Below are 21,002 nucleotides of genomic sequence, written 5' to 3' on the forward strand. Positions count from 1 at the left end.
ATTTCGTTTTAATAAATTTATTTTAACTAAATTTAATTTAATTTATTTCATTTTATTTTACTTACTTACTGGCTTTTAAGGAACCCGGAGGTTCATTGCCGCCCTCAAACAAGCCCGCCATTGGTCCCTATCCTGAGCAAGATTAATCCATTCTCTATCATCATATCCCACCTCCCTCAAATCCATTTTAATATTATCTTCCCACCTACGCCTCGGCCTCCCCAAAGATCTTTTTCCCTCCAGCCTCCCAACTAACACTCTATACCTACGCATTTCTGGATTCGCCCATACGTGCTACATGTCTTGCCCATCTCAAACGTCTGGATTTAATGTTCCTAATTATATTTTATTTTACTTTATTTTAATTAATTCTAATTCAATTTATTTTATTTTATTTTTTTTTTCATTTTAATTTAGTTTATTTTATTTCATTCTATTTTAATTTATTTTATTTTTATTTAAATTATTTAATTTAATTTCTATATTTGTAACCCCACATGCTACTACTTACCTGAGAGTAGTAGTGCTGACAGACATGATGGTGGACACAAGAGTGTTGATCTGTGCAAAAGAGGGATTCTGTATGTGGAGCCTGTCGGTGGCAATCCTGTTGAGAGCCGTGTTGTCCAGCACGACGACGCAGTCTGCGCTCTGTGTCAGACGCTTCAGAGTCAGCAGTGAGTTGTATGGCTGCACCACAACATCGCTAATCTCATCTTGGTTTGGGAACACACTGTATGTTTCAATCAGCTTCTTGGGAAAACGGTCCGTCAGCTTCTCTAGCAAGTACGAGCCCATGCCTGACCCTGTGCCTCCTGCAATCGAATGACACAACACGAATCCCTGCAACAATAATAAAAACACCCAAATTATGTAGCAGTAAAACTCGTTTAAGACGACACCACTTACGACGTTTTTCCACAAAAGACGTCAGAATAATTTTGTATCAAAATTCCCTATGATAAAGATCAGTGACGGCTCATACCCGAAAATAATAGTGTGCTAAAAATATGTTTAGACTCTCCTAATTTTTGAAGGTGAAATCCATCTGTCGACATTTTGAATCGACTTAGAATTGCCTTTAAACACTTTGCTATTTTCAATGTATTCTCTCACTGCACTGTCCACGCTGCTTATCAGATTAGTTAGACCTATGAACACACCGAGATTATCTGACGTTTCCGTCTCATCGTGGCCACGTAGCTCTAGTTCAAATTTCCCACAAAATTTAATACAATCAATTATTTTCGATAAAATACATCGATTTTTTCGACTTTGTAATTATGTTTCTGTGCTGATTCTTGATAAGCTCCATTAGCTGCGCTGCAATATTTGCGGTGCCAATCGTACAGAGATCAAACAAGTTTATGTTTCTTGCTGTGTGAATGTTTCTTCATATATTCATTCAGAGGCTAAGATCTTTGACACCTGTCGTAGACATGAACCACCGCTACTAAATAGCAGGCAAGGGAAGCAGAACAGAGCATTTCGTAGGTATTTCGCATCCACATATCCAGTCACTGTTGTCATAAACTCTTCTGTTACATTTCCTGTACACATAATTTTTACCATCCTTTACTTTCTGCACAATATTGGTGTTGGCTGTCTAGATTTTTAATTCTAATTTAATCTTCTATGGTTGCTTGGGGAAAGCAGTTTTGAGTAATGAATCGATGGAATTCATGATATAATTACAGTATATTTTTTAAACTGTTTATAATCCCAATATTAAAACCTGTCTCTGGATTAACATACACATTAAACTTATATTATACATACTAGGTTCAAAAAGTTCCCGGAATTTGCTAGCATCACAGAAACAACGTACCTTAAACACTATTCTACAGCATTTCCTTCAAAATAGTTGCCTTCCGCAACAACACACTTTTGCCAACGCGTGTAGAGTTCCTGGAAGCAGGCCTGGAAGCCATTTTGTGAAACCCGTCTTAGTGCTCTCGTCGCGTTTGCGATAACCTCTTCAGCATTGAATCTCCGTCCTTTCAGATGACTTTTCAGACGGGGAAACAGAAAGTAATCAGGTGGTGAGAGATCAGGAGAGTATGGTGGGTGATCCAAAGCAGTTATGTTGTGCCTGGCAAGAAAATTCTTTACAATAATTGCGCGATGAGCAGGTGCATTGTCATGCATAAGGAACCAGTTGTTTTCTACCCACTTTTCTGGACGTTTCCTTCTCACTGCGTCCCAGAGGCGACGGAGGGTTTCTACGTACAATTCTTTCGTTACAGTACGACCTTCTGGAATGAACTCATGGTGCATGAGACCCTGAGAGTCGAAGAAAACTTCCAACATAACTTTGCTTTAAGTGTGCTTAAATGCGACAGGCTCATGTTAGTAGATTTACTGGCATGAAAAAGAACTCCTGCGGGACAAAATTCCGGCACATCCGGCGATGCTGATATAACCTCTGCAGTTGCGAGCGTCGTTAAATAAAACATAACATTTAAAATAACTTTGCCTTTGGAAGTGTCCCTAGGAAATTTTTGCTTCCGAGGAGATGTTTTCGATTTCCACTCAGATGACTGTCATTTAGGGACTGGGTCGTACAAGTAGCACCAGTTTCATTTTGTTTAAGAAATCACCATCTTCATCAGCCATACTGATCATGTCCCCAGCAAAACACAGAACTTGATGTTTGTACTTTGCTCTGTGGACATAATTACAAAATGCGACGAACAAACGAAACACTATGATAAACAATTGCCTACAACTCAAAACCAACAATTGCCATTATCAACAAACTTTAAGGAAATGACATCATGAATGTTACCAACAAAACAAATGTATAATATCCCTTGTTATATATTAATACGAAAAATGGTAGTAAAATTCCGGGAACTTTTTGAACCTAGTAGTATATTTGAATTACACTAGGCACAAAATATAGACAGACACACAGCAGAATATACATTTAAAATGACCACAGTATAAAAGATAATGAATCCCATAAACCTGCACACACTGTTTTGAAAGTGGAAAATAATCCCTATTTTAACGGACTCCCGCGAAAAGGCATGCCAACATAGACCCCGCGGTAACACGTAGATAATAAACTCAAAACTATCTGCTGAGATTATATAAAAGTAAACCTGTTTACACAAACTTTCAAAAATGTATTTCAATATGATTATATTTATGAAAAACACAAAAAGCAAAAATAAGCTACATATATAAAATGTATTTTCTTTATTTCAAAGTTATATCTTTAGCGGTGTCTAGACAGCACTGTTCCGTCAACTGCTATGAACCAAAGAATATAGGCACCGTGCAAGCTCCTCTGGTGGCGACTGTTGTTACTAACTGCAGGACAGCAGCGATAGAGTTATGCTTGAAGCGTATGAATGTACTTTAACGTCTCAGGTTAAATGATTAGAAATATGGATAATCCTAAAAAGCGGAAAGGTAACACAAATTACTGTGTTCTTGGGTGCAGTAATTCTTATAGTAATTCTTTCCAAAACAGAAAACTGAAGCGGAACGACGTTAATTGTGGATCCAAGCGCAGACGAAAGTAAGTAGGCCTACACTGCTTGTAAATAATCATAGTATTATTATATATTAATGTAAAAAATAGAATGTATATGTTATATTATGTTTATAAATAATCATTAAGTTAACAACAACGGGAATTTGTAATTTCAATTCCAATGCTGTATATGCTATTATATTTAAAAGTAAAAAAAAAGCCACAGTACATAATTGCCGAGTCCTTTACATATATAATGTATAATATTAGAAACAATAATATATATTTATTTTTAAACGTATTCATATCGATATTTAATTCTTGACTTCAAGTGCTAATGGTTCACCTTGGGAACCAACACTCGCAATAAGAATTTGCAGTATTCATTTTATTGGGACAGAGAGCAGGACACTCCCAAAACTAACATACCATTCCCAGTATTTTTCCAAAAGATTAAAGAAAAAGGTTGCTTCATCTCAAATAGCTTAGAAGAGGTATGAAAGAGACGCAAAAAGGAGAAGAAAAGATGAAAATTTAAGTATAATGGGAGGTGAATGCTCAACAAGTGTTATTTCGAAAAATGAAATACCCAGCCATACAGGTAGAAGTAAATGAAACCATTCTTAATGATTTTGGTTTTTCTTTCACAATTGAATTGTGAGAATTGTCTACTCAAGTGTCTATTCCATTACGTCCCGAACTGAAGTCACATAAGAAATGTTATGGCAAGAGTTCAGGAACAGATGATATGTTTAATGAAATACAAGGTTTCCAAGATTATTCTTCAAAAAGAGATGAGACAGAACTACCAGACTTAATGGGAGTGACATTTTGTGGTTTTGACTATATTGTTAAAATTGCAGCCAATTGAAACACAATCATATAGTAAGATTAGTGAAGAAAATCGTCTACTCATATTTTCAAATTAAATTGAAAACTGAATTATCGTATTCTGCTATGAGGGTGATGTTCGGAGTTCATCGGACAACTGTAATTATGATGTATTTTTACCACCACTTTATTGCTGTTGGTTACTGTAGTTTTGTGTTTTGGTCTAGCAGAAAAAGTATTCAAGAAACAATGCCCGCAATATTGCAAAGAAAGTACACTACCCAAAATGCAGAGTGACAACTGATTGTACTGAAGTTAAAGTGAAACGCCACGTAACGTGGATCAAATGGTGGCCTTCAAATCTAAATGCTACGGTGGCAGATCGAGTGACACATTCATAACAGCTGATTGCGGATTATTTACTCTATTAGAAGGTGGTGATGAAGTCAGGTTTTCCCGGAATAAAAACAAACCTCTCCGATAAAGGGATCATTGTTGTTACTTTACCGTATCTGCATGATAACAGATTAACAGCTGAAGAAGTAGAAACTACTCGTTAAATAAAACATAACATAAAAAAGACTGCTTCTAGAATTAAATCACATTAAAATACGTAATTTATAGAGACACTATACACATATAAATATTACACACGTCATGACATCAAATGTAAGTATATCAGTGTTTTCGTAATATGACTATTCCGCCTCATTCAATGGTCTGAAATCTGATTTAAATGCCAAACAACTACACTGATATTTCAGGAACTCTGTAGTTACATTTTTACACTCCACTAAAAGTACTGAACTTTCCACTGCGTCTATTAAATACGTAAAAACTGGAGAATGCTGGGTTTGCAGTGAAAGACCTGTCCTTGGTCAGAACACTATGAATGAACGAACCTATTCTTATTAATATTACAACTTTTTATCGGCAGAAAGCCGCATATAATTTCTATATCACACATAACTAGTGAATGAATGCTAGCCTGTAGTTAATTAGGAAGTGAGACACTGCGCGGCGCCACCAGTACGATTTCCAGACCCTTGCACGGTGCCTATAGAAGGGAAGAGAGAAAGTTTCACAAAAACAAAGTGAGCACGGTGTTGTGTGAAAAAGCAGGACAAAATATCAAGGAGGGGCGAGGTGAAGTGCTGTTCTGCGCATGAGCAGACACTACTAGCCGCGCTAAATTGGAAATTACCACGTAGAGTAAGGATGGATTTCATTGAGTCTATAGCACAAAATTATCGAAAATAGTGAACTATTATAAGTAGAATTTGTATTATGTGCCTTTTTTTAACAATATTATTTCGACGATATTTTTATGGCGTGCTACAGCATGTTAGCATGTAGGGAGCAGCCACCATTGATAAAAGATATACTTTTCCCTTTTAATATGTTTGAATTTGAAAGAATTTCCAGCCTAAGAAGTAAGAAAATAACAGTATGTAACAAACTTTAAAGAATTTTTTGCACTAAAAAGAAAATGAATAATTTTCTGTGGTTCTTATTAGAGTTCTTAAAAGTTCTGCAGGAACCAGGGTTGTTGTAATTTAACCCGACCCAAAAAAACCATATGGGTTTTTTTAAAAAAAACCCCTTCAATAAAACCCGACACAAAACCCAAAAAAACCCATATATTTATTTCTCGTAATTTAATCAACATACAAAATATTACAAAAAGGTGCATCATATTTATTTACTATAACAATTTGTCAGCAGAAGTTATTAATTAGGTAATGTTTCATTATAAAGAAAAAATTACTTTCATCAACACGGTGTTTTATTGTAGAATGGTATTAATATTAACTACATCACAATTCAGTCCTCCTTAACATGCAGAAATCTGTAGATCTTCACTAATTTCTCAGCTTTTTCCTCTCCTAACTTATTCCTTAACTTTGACCAAACAAGCCCATAGGTGGAGAAGATTCTCTCAATGGATGCAGTGCTGGCAGGGCAAGAAATTAAACTTTTCACAAAGCTAATAAATCCTGTTGGCAAGTTCCCCTTTTTTGTTGTTTTCAATTCCATTATTTTCCACCATTTTTTGCACTGAACTGTTGTACAACTGCGTCAGAAAACATAGTAGCAGGAAAATAATCAGAATCAGCAATCCTAAAAGACATAACACTTGTCACCCACTCTGGATGAATCTCTGTGAGCCAATTTTCTGCACTTTCCTCTTGATCTGCAGTTATTCTTGCCCCTCTGAATCGTGGATCTAACATATTAGCAAGATAGTGGAAGGGCAGGCTGCCAACTTAAGAATATTTAATAATAATTTACCAATCTTTGCTTATTTAATTTACCAGTTTTTGCTCATGAAAGTAGTTCTTAGAATATGTTGGTGTTCTGAATCACTTAGTCACGAAATTGAACTATTTAATACCCATTAGAGAAAAACCCAATAAAACCCAAAGAAACCCATAAAAACCCAGTAAAACCCACTGGGTTGGGTCTTTTTTTAAATACCCGTGTTTTTCTCAACCCTGGCAGGAACCTTCTTTTGAATTTGCTGCAGAGACTGATTTCCAGTCAAGACAAATATAGTATACAGTAGGCCTCTAAATTATCAATACTTGAGGCGATGTAATGCTTGCAAAGACATGGAACTCAATCAGCAAGGAAACTATTGTCAATTGCTTTTAGGAAGGTTGGGTTCAGCTACTGCTGCTTTGGACATTTATGACCATTTCCTTCGAAGAATTGCCAGTGTATTATCAGAGCATATCACAAAAAGTCTGTGGGAACTAAACAACCTCTATATAAAAAGTGTCAAGCAAACAACATTGGACAAATTCTTCACTAGGTTAGATTAGTACACTAAGGCCCAGTTGTACGAACACAGAATAAAGTCCTGTTAAAATTAATTCCATGGTTACATGAGAAATGTGTTGTACGAACTCGGAATAGTGTTTTATCCAGAAGATATCTTCCAAATAAGCTATTCCATACTTTCAGTCGCTGTTAAATTATCTAGAGAATAAATTATAAAATGGCAGCAACATTAGGCATGAATCTCTGTGATAGTGTTGATGAATTACTATAATACGGTATCTTTGAGAATGCCCAAACAAACAAAAAATAATTTGTAAAGGCTCATCTCCACTATTAAACATTTAACAACATCATCATCATCATCATCATCATCATCATCATCATCATCATCATCATCATCATCATCATCATCATCAGGGATTAGGCCTTTCGACCTGTTCCGTCCTCTCAAAGAAATTGATCTCTCCATCTCTTCGTAGGCCTTCCTCTGTCTCTCTTGCCTTTGGGGTTTGTACTCTAGAATCATTTTAGGAATACGGTATTCTGGCATTCTTTGTACGTGTTCATAATATTTTTCTTGATATTCTTTTATTTTATTGTTTAAGTTGAATATATTCAGTTCGTCTCTTATCGTTTCATTATATTGTCTGTCTGTTCTTCTGTATCCAGCTATCGATCTCAAAAATCTCATTTCTGATACTTCTATTTTGTGCTTTTGGTTTTCTGTTACGGTCCAGCATTCTGAGCCATACAAGAGAGATGGGACTGCCAAGACTTTGTAAAACTTCAAAATGGTTTCTTTCCTTGTTTTGTTTAATAGGGTTCTTTTAATCGTTCCACATATTTGATTAAAATTTTGTAATTTTCTTTGTTGATCTAATTCTCTTGTGTTTCCAATTTCACAGCCCAATTTCACATTTAACAACATGTTAAATGTTAAACTTTTTACTGTTAACATCCCAACATGTTGATTAAACATGTTAATGCTAATTTCATTTAACACTTTGTCCACACTGTTAAACATGTTAAACTTGACTTTCCTTGCGTAATCCACCATAAACAGTCTATGAGATTTTAATGTAGGTAGTGTCTTGTTTTCAAACCTTGGACAATGGCCTTAGATGAAGATGGTTTGGCTTTTGTAATTGTCTCTATTGCTTGTTACAATGCCTTAAAAAGGAAGAAATGAGAATGTGGATGCGGCAGTATCTTAGTAAAAGACACAATGCACAAGACATTCTAAACGATCTTAAAGTTGCTAGTGAGAGTAGTTACAAATTTTAGATAGTTTATTATGAGTGTTTCTTGAGGTTAAGGGATGGATGATCAAACTAAAGTGAACTAGATACTCATGTCAAGATTTATCAAGACTATTATAATGATATGTATTAGGAAGAAGAGAATCCCAATGAGTAAAACCGTGTTAAGTGTTAAATAAAAGGCTAAAGTAGGACGAGTAAGATGAGATGTATATATAAATCTATACATATAATTTGAACTGGTAATGGAAATTACAGGAAAACAGCTGAACGGATTTTAATAAATAACCCGTCATTTTGAAGCTTAGCATCAAAGGATTTTCAGAAAAATAGTAACTTTCAGTGAAGCGTTAGATTTCCTGCATAATTTTCATATTTTCCAAAATACATCTTTCGTCAGTTTTGAGAACTAATTGCATTTCAGAATAAAACAAAACACACACTACAATAAACAATAGGTTATTACACGAAGGCCATGACCTGCAGGATTGTTGACATATTTAGAGTTCAAATTCAATTGCTTATTAAAAACTTCAAGACTTACTAAAAATAATTTACAGGTCTGATTCTGCGGTATGTAATTTTCTGAGTACAGCTATGTATTGGATATTAAAATCTACAAAACTTGAGGTGGTTTGATGACATTATTACCATTAGAAATGAAATATTATTATAGTTAATGCCATGATGTGATTATTTTTCATTAATTATTACATATTAATGCTATACTGATGATATGAAAGTGAAACATTTTGGGGTTATATAAGTAGATGTAGAGAATATCTTAAATTAGATTTTCATTTCTATAATTTACTAAGTGGTGGCTATTATATATACAAAATTACAAAACTTGCGTAAGATAATAACATTGTTATTAAAAATCAAATATTTTTATAGTTATTAATCAAGTGGGGTTGGGTCTTTTTCATATACTTAATGGTGGTGTGGTGTAGATATTTTTATATGCGTCATTCTCTTCAGTATTGGCTCGAGAGAGCGCAAAAATTACAGTTCCTAAGGAAAGACCAAAAGGTATTACTGATAAAATAAGAGGCCTACAAAATTTTGTAGTCTCCCGATCATTTCAGCAAGATCTCTTAGCAGGATAAATTATTTTACCCTCTACATTTCAAGCTCTACATGCAGCAGCTATACCAAGTTTTGTAGATTTTAATATCCAATATACAGCTGTACTCAGAAAATTACACACCGCAGAATCAGACCTGTAAATTATTTTTAGTAAGTCTATTGTTCGAAAGCACAGCAAACCTGACTTCTTTTTAACTTTCACCTACAATCCACAATGACCTGAAATAGCTATTGCTTTACTCCCACATGAAAAACCCACTGATCGTCCTGACATTGTTACTTGCGTTTTTGCGTTGAAACTCAAAAACTGAAGGTGGATAGGTTCAAGAAAAAGTATTTGGCATAAAATACCATTCAGAGGGAGTATGTTTCATTATTATGGAAACAAATAACTTTCAAAATGTCTGGTATTTTTCATTGAAAATAAACCTGAAAAATTTTTATTTGAACGTCTAATGAACTTAGTTTGCAGCATTTGCTGTACAAGCCACTAGTTATATATAAATATATGTTAGTAAGATTAGAATGTAGGAAGGAACATTCAAGAGAGCTGGTGAAATGCTGGATAGTGGGGAAAAAAAGAAAAAGAAAACTCGTTTTGGTTCTAAAACCGAAGTTCTGGAAAATAAACTCAAACATGTGTTCGAAAAAGCAGTGAACTTCAAATTATGTGTGAAGTTGCTCTGGTTCTAGAAGGCAAACAGGAAGGCAAAAATGATTGTCAGTGAAGTATTCCTGCTGAAATATGAAAGGTTGACTTCTTGAGATGTAGAAAGATCCTTTCTCCCATATCAGGCATTGTTTCTTGAAGGAATACATTTGTCACGTGAGGATTAACTTAGAAATGATATTCATATTTACTGCAACTGTAAGGAACTTATTACATCTAATGTACAGGTGTGATTGACAAAATTCAATATATATATAACAATAGTTTGCATGATCTACAAAGGAAATGGGTCATTTGCAGAATTTGTATAACAAATGATGTCCATCAATTCATAACCTTCCCATTATTGCATTTATAACGATAGAGTTATAAATTGCTAACAGTGAGTAGTTTCAATACTAATGTAGTAAACGTCACAAGAATTATTTACTTTGTGTGAAAGATTTCACGAGAATAAAATAAAATTCACATAGTAACAGCTAAAATGACATGTAAATACTAGTGAAGTATTTAAAATGGAGCATGATTATGTCCAGATTAAGGTTTGTTTAATAATGTAATTGAGGAAAAAAAATAAAGAAATAATTGATATTATCAAAACTTCTTCATTTATGTCTGAGTTTATATTTCCTAATATATGAGTGCATAATTACTCTAGTCCAGTAAATCAATCAGGTCTGTTACACCATTCTGTTCCTATGGGTACACAGTTGAAAAAGAAATCCCACAGATGTCAGCACAAGCCAAGATGATGCACAAAGACCCATTTTGATTGTCTTGCTATGTTCACCCATTTTGATTTGGCAAATTTTTGTGTCATACTCTTGTTTTGTGTTTTAGTCTAAGAGTGCATTTTTACTCTGTCAGATCTGTTTGTGTTGTTTTCCACAAATAACAACATATAAATTCAAGATCAAGAGGACATAATAGTACACGTGTGCAGTAGTTAAGTTGCTATTTTGAAGATTTTTAAGCAAAAAAAAAATTTAGGTTAGCACATGCTTATGTTTGCTTTGTCATGTCTGTTACCTGTCAGATCTGTTACTCCATGTCATGTCTGTTACATCATATAAAACAGTGCCTTAATTTTTTCTAATTATCTATTATTAAAGAAACTAAGGCTGAAATATCTTCGTCTTAAGGGCAATCTACTACGATAATTGTTACTGAAAGAATGCTTTTCTATTAGTTACTGAAGTAGTTATTACCTTTATGCTCGACCATGCCGAAATGTAGTAATTATACACCTGGTAGCAGACCTTTAATGCATGTCATTAAAGTACACCTACTCATTAAAGGTCAGGTCTTTCAGCCAATGACGACTCAGGTTACAACTGTTCAGCCAATGACAGGTCAGCTTTCTACCGTTATAAAACCGCAAGTATCGATTATTCTCGGATATGCAATTGAAAGAGAATTAGCGAAAAGTCACAGAGGCTGGAAATCCAATACTGTCGCAGAAGGTTATGTTCTGTTACTATAATAATTAGCGTTAATTGTAAATAATATTCAAATAAATTCAATTTGTCATCTCGTTTTTCAATGTCTAATTTTATTTCAATGTTATCTCTGTAGGTTCTTATGGCCTAGCAAGGTCAATGTGCACATCTGTTCCTCGGAAAAAAATCAATACTTTCGCGTCTGCGCACATCTCACAACATACGGGACATTGGTCAAGGTCAGATACAATAAAATTAATAATATCAAGTTAGAAATATGGTCGAGCATAAAAAGTCGTATGAAACTCGCCTATAATGGTAATTAAGAAGCTCGTATGAAAATTATGAAACTCGCTTGCGCTCGTTTCATAAATATCCATACTCACTTCTTAATTACCTTCATTATAGGCTCGTTGCATAATGTACTATTATATTAGATAACAGATCTGATATTAAGATATTTAAAATATTTGTTCATTTTTGATCTGAAGTTAGTTCTGTTACTATTCTAAAACCTATGCACTGTTTAAAGAATATCTGATATAAAAATAAAGGAATTCTATTTCTATAAAAGATCCATTGTCTTGTCCTATAACACACCTGACATTTAGTCATGCCATCAAAGATTCATTGATATTTGTAGAGAATGCTGTAGAGCAAGGTGAGTGTACAGTGGTTGATTACTATGTCAGAGACATTGTACTACATTAATACATGCAGAATATTCACTAAATAATACTTTCATTTTGACGTTGTCAATTGTCCATTTGTTATACAAATTTTGCAAATGACCCAAATACATTTTATTTCTTTAATATTTGATTCCTAACGATGGCAATGATAGTGGGGTAAATGGGAGCATCCTATAGAAACCTGTCCACTTAGTTTAACAGCATACTGAAATAAAATCTCATGAGATCCTACCTCCAAACTGTCACTGCCATCTGCCTCTCGATCTATGATGTCAAATATTTCCTCCTGCAATCGTTCTCCTTGGCTGTATCCAGAGGCCCAGTTGTTTCCAGCACCTCCACCATGTTTTGACAAGTAGATGTTCTCTGGGTTATATAGCTGAAACAAATTTTATTGAACTCTGAAAAGTACACTAACTTCAGTGGTTCACTGTCTCTAATGCACAGACTTTTAATTCATAAAGACAGATTTCTATGTCACCATTCAGAAGTGCCAAAGTCATCACTAGCATCAGATGTTTAAGAAAAATGCCTATTTTATACTCATGTAAATTCTGAGAATCTGAAAGTTGGCATATATAGAAGAATCATGAAAAATGAGGCTATCAAACGAATTCATATATTTTTTCTTGATAAATAGAGCCTTTAGTGTGAATTCTGATATCAGGGCTCCACTGAGACATGATAGCGATTACTTGGATGATTAGTATTTCAAAATACTGTTTATTATGTTATTATGATATATTTTTTCGAACAAGTTATAACACAGTAATATCACAGACGAGCACTTGTCAACAACTAGCATTCGAACGCAGTGACAGGAAGGTCTCTTTGTTCAGGTCAGAAACCACTAGAGAAAGTGTGGAGTGAGTAGTTTCCGCACAAGACAAAAAACTCTATTTCCTCTGCCTTTACTATAAGAAAACCATACCACGTGAAAATTCTCTCATGTCGACATGGAACATTCAGAGGTCTCAATGAAAACATGTGAAATAAGACAACAGGATGCTTAGTGAAGTCTGGAATAAGGCAACATGATGCTTAGTAAAGTCTGAATCAAGCATTCTATTACCATATATACGGGCTATTCCATCTCAAATCAACCGAAATATAGAGAAAATTGACCTTGCAATTTTTAAATACAATGACACTTTGTCTGTGATATAATGCTTTGTGCAAAGTTTGAGGCATAAGAACTTAATAGTGTTTAAATTAATAATATTTAAATTTATCGTATTTTCATAAAATTATCAACTTTAAACTGTTGGGCTCCAAAACCCTTTCACCCAATGATCAAAATCATGGTTTATTTTGATGCTGAGAAATTAAAGTTTATATTGATATGTAAATAGTTTTTCTTATTTTATGGAAATGGAGAAATTTAGATTTTTCTTCATTAAGACGTGTTTGGCCATGAAAAAATATTTTTAAAATATATGGTTAGATTCCGCATTGAAAGTACAAATAAACATATTTTTTACTGATGGTACGTTGATAAGAAAGTAATGAAAATATCAAATAAAGAAAATAAATAGTACGCGCGTGAACTAACCAGCTGACTGTGAGGCGGGAGCTAGCCGAGGGAAGCAAGGCCAGGAGACATAAATACGTGATATGTCGTCTAGCAATCATGACTGTGCTAGCTTTATCACAGGTTTTCATAAACACAGGAGTAAAATGACGCCCAATGTTCACTTTATCTTCAGCTCTCGGCCAGTGCTTGCGGTACTGCGCCGTTCAAGTCCAGGCGTGTGAAAATAATTTATTTAATACCCTCGAAACTTATTGCCGAGCCACTAAGCAAACAATGCCGAATCCCTCTTAATAATGCAAGGTTTTTTCTCAATATTTTTTTACATTTTTACAAATGGCCAAAAAGCCTAAAAGCAAGTAAAATCAGATTATCTGTCTCTCTGTGTAAAATAAAAATAAGGATTACTTCTTAACATAACCTACCAAATGTCAGCTTCAAAATAAGCTCTCATTCAATGTGCTGCAGTAAATGGTTCCAGGGTTCTGAGCGCTGAAAGAGGCTTGTTTTTATAAAATACGCTAAATTTGTCGCTCAATACGAAAACCATTTGACTTTCGATAGTATATTTTTAAAAATGCACTCCCCTCAGCACCTTGTATAAGTAGGGAAAAAATTAGAGTAAAAAAAAATGCGAGGTTTTTTACTGATTGATTTCATATGGAATAGCCCTTACACAAATACTCGTACACACTAATTCTAGGAGAGAGAGACAAAAAAAATTGCTATAATTTGTGTTTCAAATAATGCACGCACCCCAGTTTTTCTTCGCTAAATTCCAGAAGAGTGGAAGAAATACGCGTGGAGTATTCGCGTATATTCGGTACATTTATTACCTTTGCATAAGGAGAATTCATGATAGTGTGAATGACTCTGGGCTCCAGATCCAGCAGTACTGCTCGAGGAATGTAATGCTCGTCATCTGCCTGTAACAATTCATCACAAACATTCAGTAAATTTTGTTCGTTCTTTCTTCTAAGACTCCACTTCACTTCATGCACATTTATACTAGGCCTAGGCCTATTACATGATAACTAAAAACTGACAAGCTATTTAAAGTATAGATATTCAAAATTAACTCTTGCTTCCATAATGGAGAACTAACACCAACTTTATGAGCTAATTGTATGTACATGTATATTTAGGCTGACAAGACGTCGATTTTCAGGGACAGTCCCAAGTTTTGAGTTGCTGTCCCCTGGGAGCAAATGTCCCCGTTTTTGTCCCTGGAAATTAATTTTGTGCTGAGAAGTTTTGATTTTGTTTCAGTAACATTTTACATGTTAAATATTTAAGTCATCATCATCATCATCATCATCATCATCATCATCATCATCATCATCACCATCATCATCATCATCATCATCATCATCAATAACAGTCTTGGATTAGGCCTCCTGGCCTGTTCCGCTTCCAGAAGAAAGTTGATCTTTCCATCTCTTCCTTGGTCTTCCGATGTCTCGTTTTCCATGAGGTGTATAGTCCAATAGTCTCTTGGGTAACCTGTTGTTGGGCATTCTTAATACATGTTCATACCAGTTGTTGCGGTAAGATTCTATAGTATCCGTAATGGCGGTGATATTCAATTCTGCTCGGATGTCAGCGTTCCTTTTATGGTCATAAAGAGTATATCCTGCAAGAGGTCTTAGCAATCGCATTTCAGCAGCTTCTATTCTTCGAAGTTGTCCTTTCGTTAATGACCATGTCTCTGATCCATATAATAATGCCGGACTGCCATAACTTTATAGAATTTCAAAATTGTTTCTGGTCGAACTTTCTTTAATAGAGTTGATTTGATTGTCCTTAACAGTTGCTGAAATTTGGCAAGTTTAATATCTACATCCCTGGAGTTTACATAAGAAGGATTGCGGCCAAGATAGTTGAATGTGTTGACTTGTTCTATACAATTATTATTGATTGCAATTTTGGATCTTACATGATTCTTTCCTTGGAAGGCCATGATTCTGGTTTTATTTATAGAGATTTCCAAATTATGATTTTTTGCTATCTTGTACAGTGCGTGTATTGCTCTTTGTAAATTGTCTTCAGAATTTGCTAAGATTATCTGATCATCTGCGTAAAGTAATGTGTTAAGTGGGAAGTTGTCAATCATAAAATCTGTGAGCAATTCGTCTTCCCAATTTTTGGTAATGTTGTTGTTGTTGTCTAGTGCCTTGCATCTGGCAGTGAAGCCATTAGCAGTCGTGCTTTCCAATACTTTTGAACTGTAGTTTCTTCTGATCTTAATGCTTCACAGGTCTGCAAGTGGTCTTCATTCATTTCTGCTGGATCGTTACACAGGACACATATGGGTGAAGCTGAGACACCTATTCTGTAGAGATGACTTGCTAGACAGTCATGATTTGTCAATAGTCTGAAGGCTGCAACTGCTGTTTTCCTTGGTCTCTGGGGGATTATATCTGGGTTGGAAAGTAGTGTAATCCATTTTTTGTCTTTAGCATTTGATTCTATTTCTTGTAGGTATGAATGAGAAAATTTTGTAGTGATCAAGCGTTTTATTGAAGAATATGAGAAATTAAATTTAGATTTTTGTTTTATTGTTGTGCCTTTCTTGGCAAGTGTGTCTGCGGTTTCATTCCCCATGACTCCACAGTGTGCTGGAATCCATTGGAGACGGACAATCTTATTAACTTTTTGGAGTTGTGTTAACATTTTGTAGCATTCTCTTATTTCTGTTGACTTCTTTGTAGCATTTGAACATATTCCCTGAATTGCAGCTTTAGAATCTGAAAGAATTGTTGTCTTGGGAAAGATTTAATAATTGTCGGAGAGCAATGTGTATAGCCTCTATTTCACCATCATAATTTGTTGTGTCTCTGCCAACAGAATGATAAAAGGAAAAATGTGTACATGTAACTCCAGCTCCAGTAAGGTTTTCTGTGGTTGATCCATCAGTATATATGTGTAGCCATTCTTCTGTAGGGTATCTAGTATTGATCGTTTCCGGTGCTAGAAGTTTTTGTATTTCTTTTGGTGTGTCTGATTTACTTATTTCCTCTGTTAATTCCAAACTGAAGGTAGGTTGCAATAATTCCAATGGATTTTCTCTTATAAGTAAATTTTCTCTTGTGTTAGGAATGCTCAGTTTGGATTTAATCTGTGTTACCTTTTCTAGGAAACTACTATGAGTTTTAAGGATTGAAGAAGGGAGGTTCTTTTCTGTCTATTTAGAGTTTGGCAGTCGTAACATTTTCTCATGTTGGAGCAGTGCTTGTTCTTCTATTTTGGTAATGTTATTTATATAAATATTAAATAAGGTGGGTGACATTGGGTAGCCTTGCTTTACTCCTTGCTTAAGGTGTTATTTACTTTTAATTTGATTTTTGTGTTTTTGTACATATTCTTGATTGTGTAAATTAAATGTTGGGGTATTCTCATTTCAACTAAAACATCCCAAAGTTTTGTTCTGTCAACTGTATCGAATGCCTTATGGTAATCAATGAATGCCAAGTGCGTTGTTATATTAAATTCTCCATGTTTCTCAATATTTTTTCTAGTGTGAAGTATTGTGATGAAACTGCTGTGATTCATGCACATTCTGAACGGTTCTCAGTATGAGACAGAAGAACCAGCCAGCACAGTATAAGATATTCTGCACTCTTTTTCTTCATTAGCATTGCGCAGAAGTGTTAGAGCTGCCACAGTGTCAATTTTTAAGTAGTTCAAAAATGAGGAATTTTATGACAAACCAACAGGTGAAAAGTGGTATGGTGTTTTTCAACATTAGAAAAAAAAATCCATTCCATTTGAAAATCTTCTCAATTATTGATCAGATTTTTTGTATTCGACAGATAATGGACAAAAATTAGAGTATAAGGGTACAGTACATCAGTTATTCATAGTTTTCAAAAAGGCTTATGACTTGGTTAAGAGAGAAGTATTATATGATATTCTTATTGAATTTGGTATTCCCAAGAAACTAGTTCGATTAATTAAAATGTGTCTCAGTGAAACGTACAGGAGAGTCCGTATAGGTCAGTTTCTATCTGATGCTTTTCCAATTCACTGCGGGCTAAAGCAGGGAGATGCACTATCACCTTTACTTTTTAACTTCGCTCTAGAATATCCATTAGGAAAGTTCAGGATAACAGGCAGGGTTTGGAATTGAACGGGTTACATCAGCTTCTTGTCTATGCGGATGACGTGAATATGTTAGGAGAAAATACACAAACGATTAGGGAAAACACGGAAATTTTACTGGAAGCAGGTAAAGCGATCAGTTTGGAAGTAAATCCCGAAAAGACAAAGTATATGATTATGTCTCGTGACCAGAATATTGTACGAAATGGAAATATAAAAATTGCAGATTTATCCTTCGAAGAGGTGGAAAAATTCAAATATCTTGGAGCAACAGTAACAAATATAAATGACACTCGGGAGGAAATTAAACGCAGAATAAATATGGGAAATGTGTGTTATTATTCGGTTAAGAAGCTCTTATCATCCAGTCTGCTGTCCAAAAATCTGAAAGTTAGAATTTATAAAACAGTTATATTACCGGTTCTTCTGTATGGTTGTGAAACTTGGACTCTCACTCTGAGAGAGGAACATAGGTTAAGGGTATTTGAGAATAAGGTGCTTAGGAAAATATTTGGGGCTAAGCGGGATGAAGTTACAGGAGAATGGAGAAAGTTACACAACACAGAACTGCACGCATTGTATTCTTCACCTGACATAATTAGGAACATTAAATCCAGACGTTTGAGATGGGCAGGGCATGTAGCACGTATGGGCGAATCCAGAAATGCATATAGAGTGTTAGTTGGGAGACTGGAGGGAAAAAGACCTTTAGGGAGGCCGAGATGTAGATGGGAGGATAATATTAAAATGGATTTGAGGGAGGTGGGTTATGATGATAGAGGCTGGATTAATCTTGCTCAGGATAGGGACCGATGGCGGGCTTATGTGAGGGCGGCAATGAACCTTCGGGTTCCTTAAAAGCCATTTGTAAGTAAGTAAGTAAGTAAGTAAGTAAGTAAGTAAGTAAGTGTCATTAATCATGCGTCTTTCAGTCAGTAATTCATCATTTGAAAGACTTTTCTCCACAATGAACTCAATCTGGACTGATGAAAACTCAAGAATGAAAATTGAAACAGTTAAAGCTTTGTTACAAGTGAAAACAAACTTTCATTTCTCATGTGAGGAACTTAGTGTGAAGCTGTATGGGAATGTACAAATCCTTAAAAAGATACATCCTTCAGACAAGCACTTCTAAGGGCCGGGCCGGTATTATAAACGCTGTTTAAACCTTACGTACAGTTTAAACTAAAGTTTTTCATTCTTCTTTGCATTATAAACCTTAACTACCAGTTAATCTTGAGTTTAACTTGATCGGCAGTTCTCTGTCGTTTAAACTGTAGTTCAAGGCTCAACAGTGCAAGATGGCGGTTCCCGCAATACACATGGATATTGCAGATATTTTCCAGGAACTTATGACTGACGATAAGTGAGTGATCAATATTACTGAACGACCACGGCGGCCAACAATTTTTCGAAATAGAGTGCACCACTTTGAAATATACATAAATGAACATAAGTTTTAAAACAGATTGAGGTTTTCGAAGCAGACAGTCCTAACCTTCAGAATTAGGCTTATAGTCCTAACCTTGTTTCGAAAAATTGAAACTCGGATACAACATACAAACAGAAAAATGAAAAAGTGTAAAAAAATATGTGTTTTAGGGTTTGAATTTAAAGATTATTTGAAAAGATAAATTATTTCTTTTTTATGTTTGAAAACATTCTGTTGAATCTCTACATCAGTTACTAGTTGCACTGCGCTCTTTTTCCTCTGGTAGTAGACATACTGAAAACGATGGAAGATTTCGGAAGTGTCCGTAAATCAAACCTATTGCGCATTGTACTGTGTGTGGCAGACAGTCTCCTGATAAGATTTACGATGGGACCTGATTTATAAACACACTAATAATATTACCTAATTTTACTAGACTCGTAAAAATAATTTTATTGTTTGACTGAATTCTGTTTCATAAATATTCTAAACAACACATAAAATACCCTCACTAATATTATTACTGCATTACTCAGTTGATTCTGTATGGAGTTACATCGTGGATGGTCATTCAAGGTTTAGTTTGGTTGCATTATGTTTGGGAGTATAACTTTGGTAGCCAGGGTTAAGAAACTATCTGAGGTTAAGTCTGACAAGCATACTGAAGTACGCGGTATTAGTCCCTTATAGGTTTTTTTATGATCCTCTCTCTGATATTGAAGAACAAAGATGTTTCTTAATGAAGATTCTCCAAGAGCGTCGGCTATTTTAAATCAATAATACAATTAAACAGCTGTGATGTTCTTCTTTTCTTCCCTAGCAGTAATACCAATCATACTCCACTACGGTTTAACTTAACTGAGACTCTGTAATACAACACGTTCATATTTATTTTGATGTACCGAAGTACATATGATATTTCCATGCAGATATTCTGCTTTCTCAGATGATGAGAGAGAGATGGAACGGAGACTTCGGTCCTGCGTGCATAGACATCTATGACGTAGTGCAGAGGGCGGCCACCAGAGGGAACCCTAGAGATGGAGCTTAATCTGAGACGATTCTCAACGGTGTCGGGATTGTATCCGGCGTGGCTTAGTGGTTAAAGCATCAGCACGGAGAGCTGAAAACCCGGGTTCAAATCCCGGCGCCGGAGAGAATTTTTCTCCGTCCCATCTCTCTCTCATCATCTGAGAAAGCAGAATATCTGCATGGAAATATCATATGTACTTCGGTACATCAAAATAAATATGATATGCGTAATAAATCACTTTGTGATTTAAAGACGGCGCCCATACCGTCGGACCCCGGCCAACCAGTCACTCATCTGAGTGCACCTCTACACATGTATGGACTTCGGTCCTGCGTGCATAGACATCTATGACGTAGTGCAGAGGGCGGCCACCAGAGGGAACCCTAGAGATGGAGCTTAATCTGAGACGATTCTCAACGGTGTCGGGATTGTATCCGGCGTGGCTTAGTGGTTAAAGCATCAGCACGGAGAGCTGAAAACCCGGGTTCAAATCCCGGCGCCGGAGAGAATTTTTCTCCGTTCCATCTCTCTCTCAACAACACGTTCAGTTAAACTAATGGTTAAGTTTAACTTATGTTTAACATAGTCTTTACATTAACCGTATTTATAAAACCAGGCTAAAATGTGTATGTTAAGAGTTTAGTAATATTATGTGAA

General features: G+C 35.2%; 1 protein-coding gene and 2 non-coding genes across 3 annotated transcripts in view; 2 read left to right on the forward strand and 1 right to left on the reverse strand.

The window, feature by feature from the left end:
- Positions 1 to 21,002, reverse strand: part of LOC138711760 (tubulin gamma-2 chain) — a 52,381-nt gene that overhangs the window by 22,498 nt on the left and 8,881 nt on the right. The window contains exons 3-5 of the mRNA XM_069842941.1: positions 14,616 to 14,705; positions 12,481 to 12,627; positions 512 to 843 (exon numbers count right to left, since the gene is read on the reverse strand). Of these exons, the coding sequence (XP_069699042.1) occupies positions 512 to 843; positions 12,481 to 12,627; positions 14,616 to 14,705 (569 nt within the window). The remainder of the gene's footprint in view (positions 1 to 511; positions 844 to 12,480; positions 12,628 to 14,615; positions 14,706 to 21,002) is intronic.
- TRNAS-GGA (transfer RNA serine (anticodon GGA)) lies at positions 20,397 to 20,468 on the forward strand. The gene has a single exon. It is a non-coding gene; the product is annotated as a tRNA-Ser (tRNA).
- TRNAS-GGA (transfer RNA serine (anticodon GGA)) lies at positions 20,779 to 20,850 on the forward strand. The gene has a single exon. It is a non-coding gene; the product is annotated as a tRNA-Ser (tRNA).

This window comes from Periplaneta americana, chromosome 13 (genome assembly GCF_040183065.1).
Source record: "Periplaneta americana isolate PAMFEO1 chromosome 13, P.americana_PAMFEO1_priV1, whole genome shotgun sequence".
NCBI classification, from domain to species: domain Eukaryota; kingdom Metazoa; phylum Arthropoda; class Insecta; order Blattodea; family Blattidae; genus Periplaneta; species Periplaneta americana.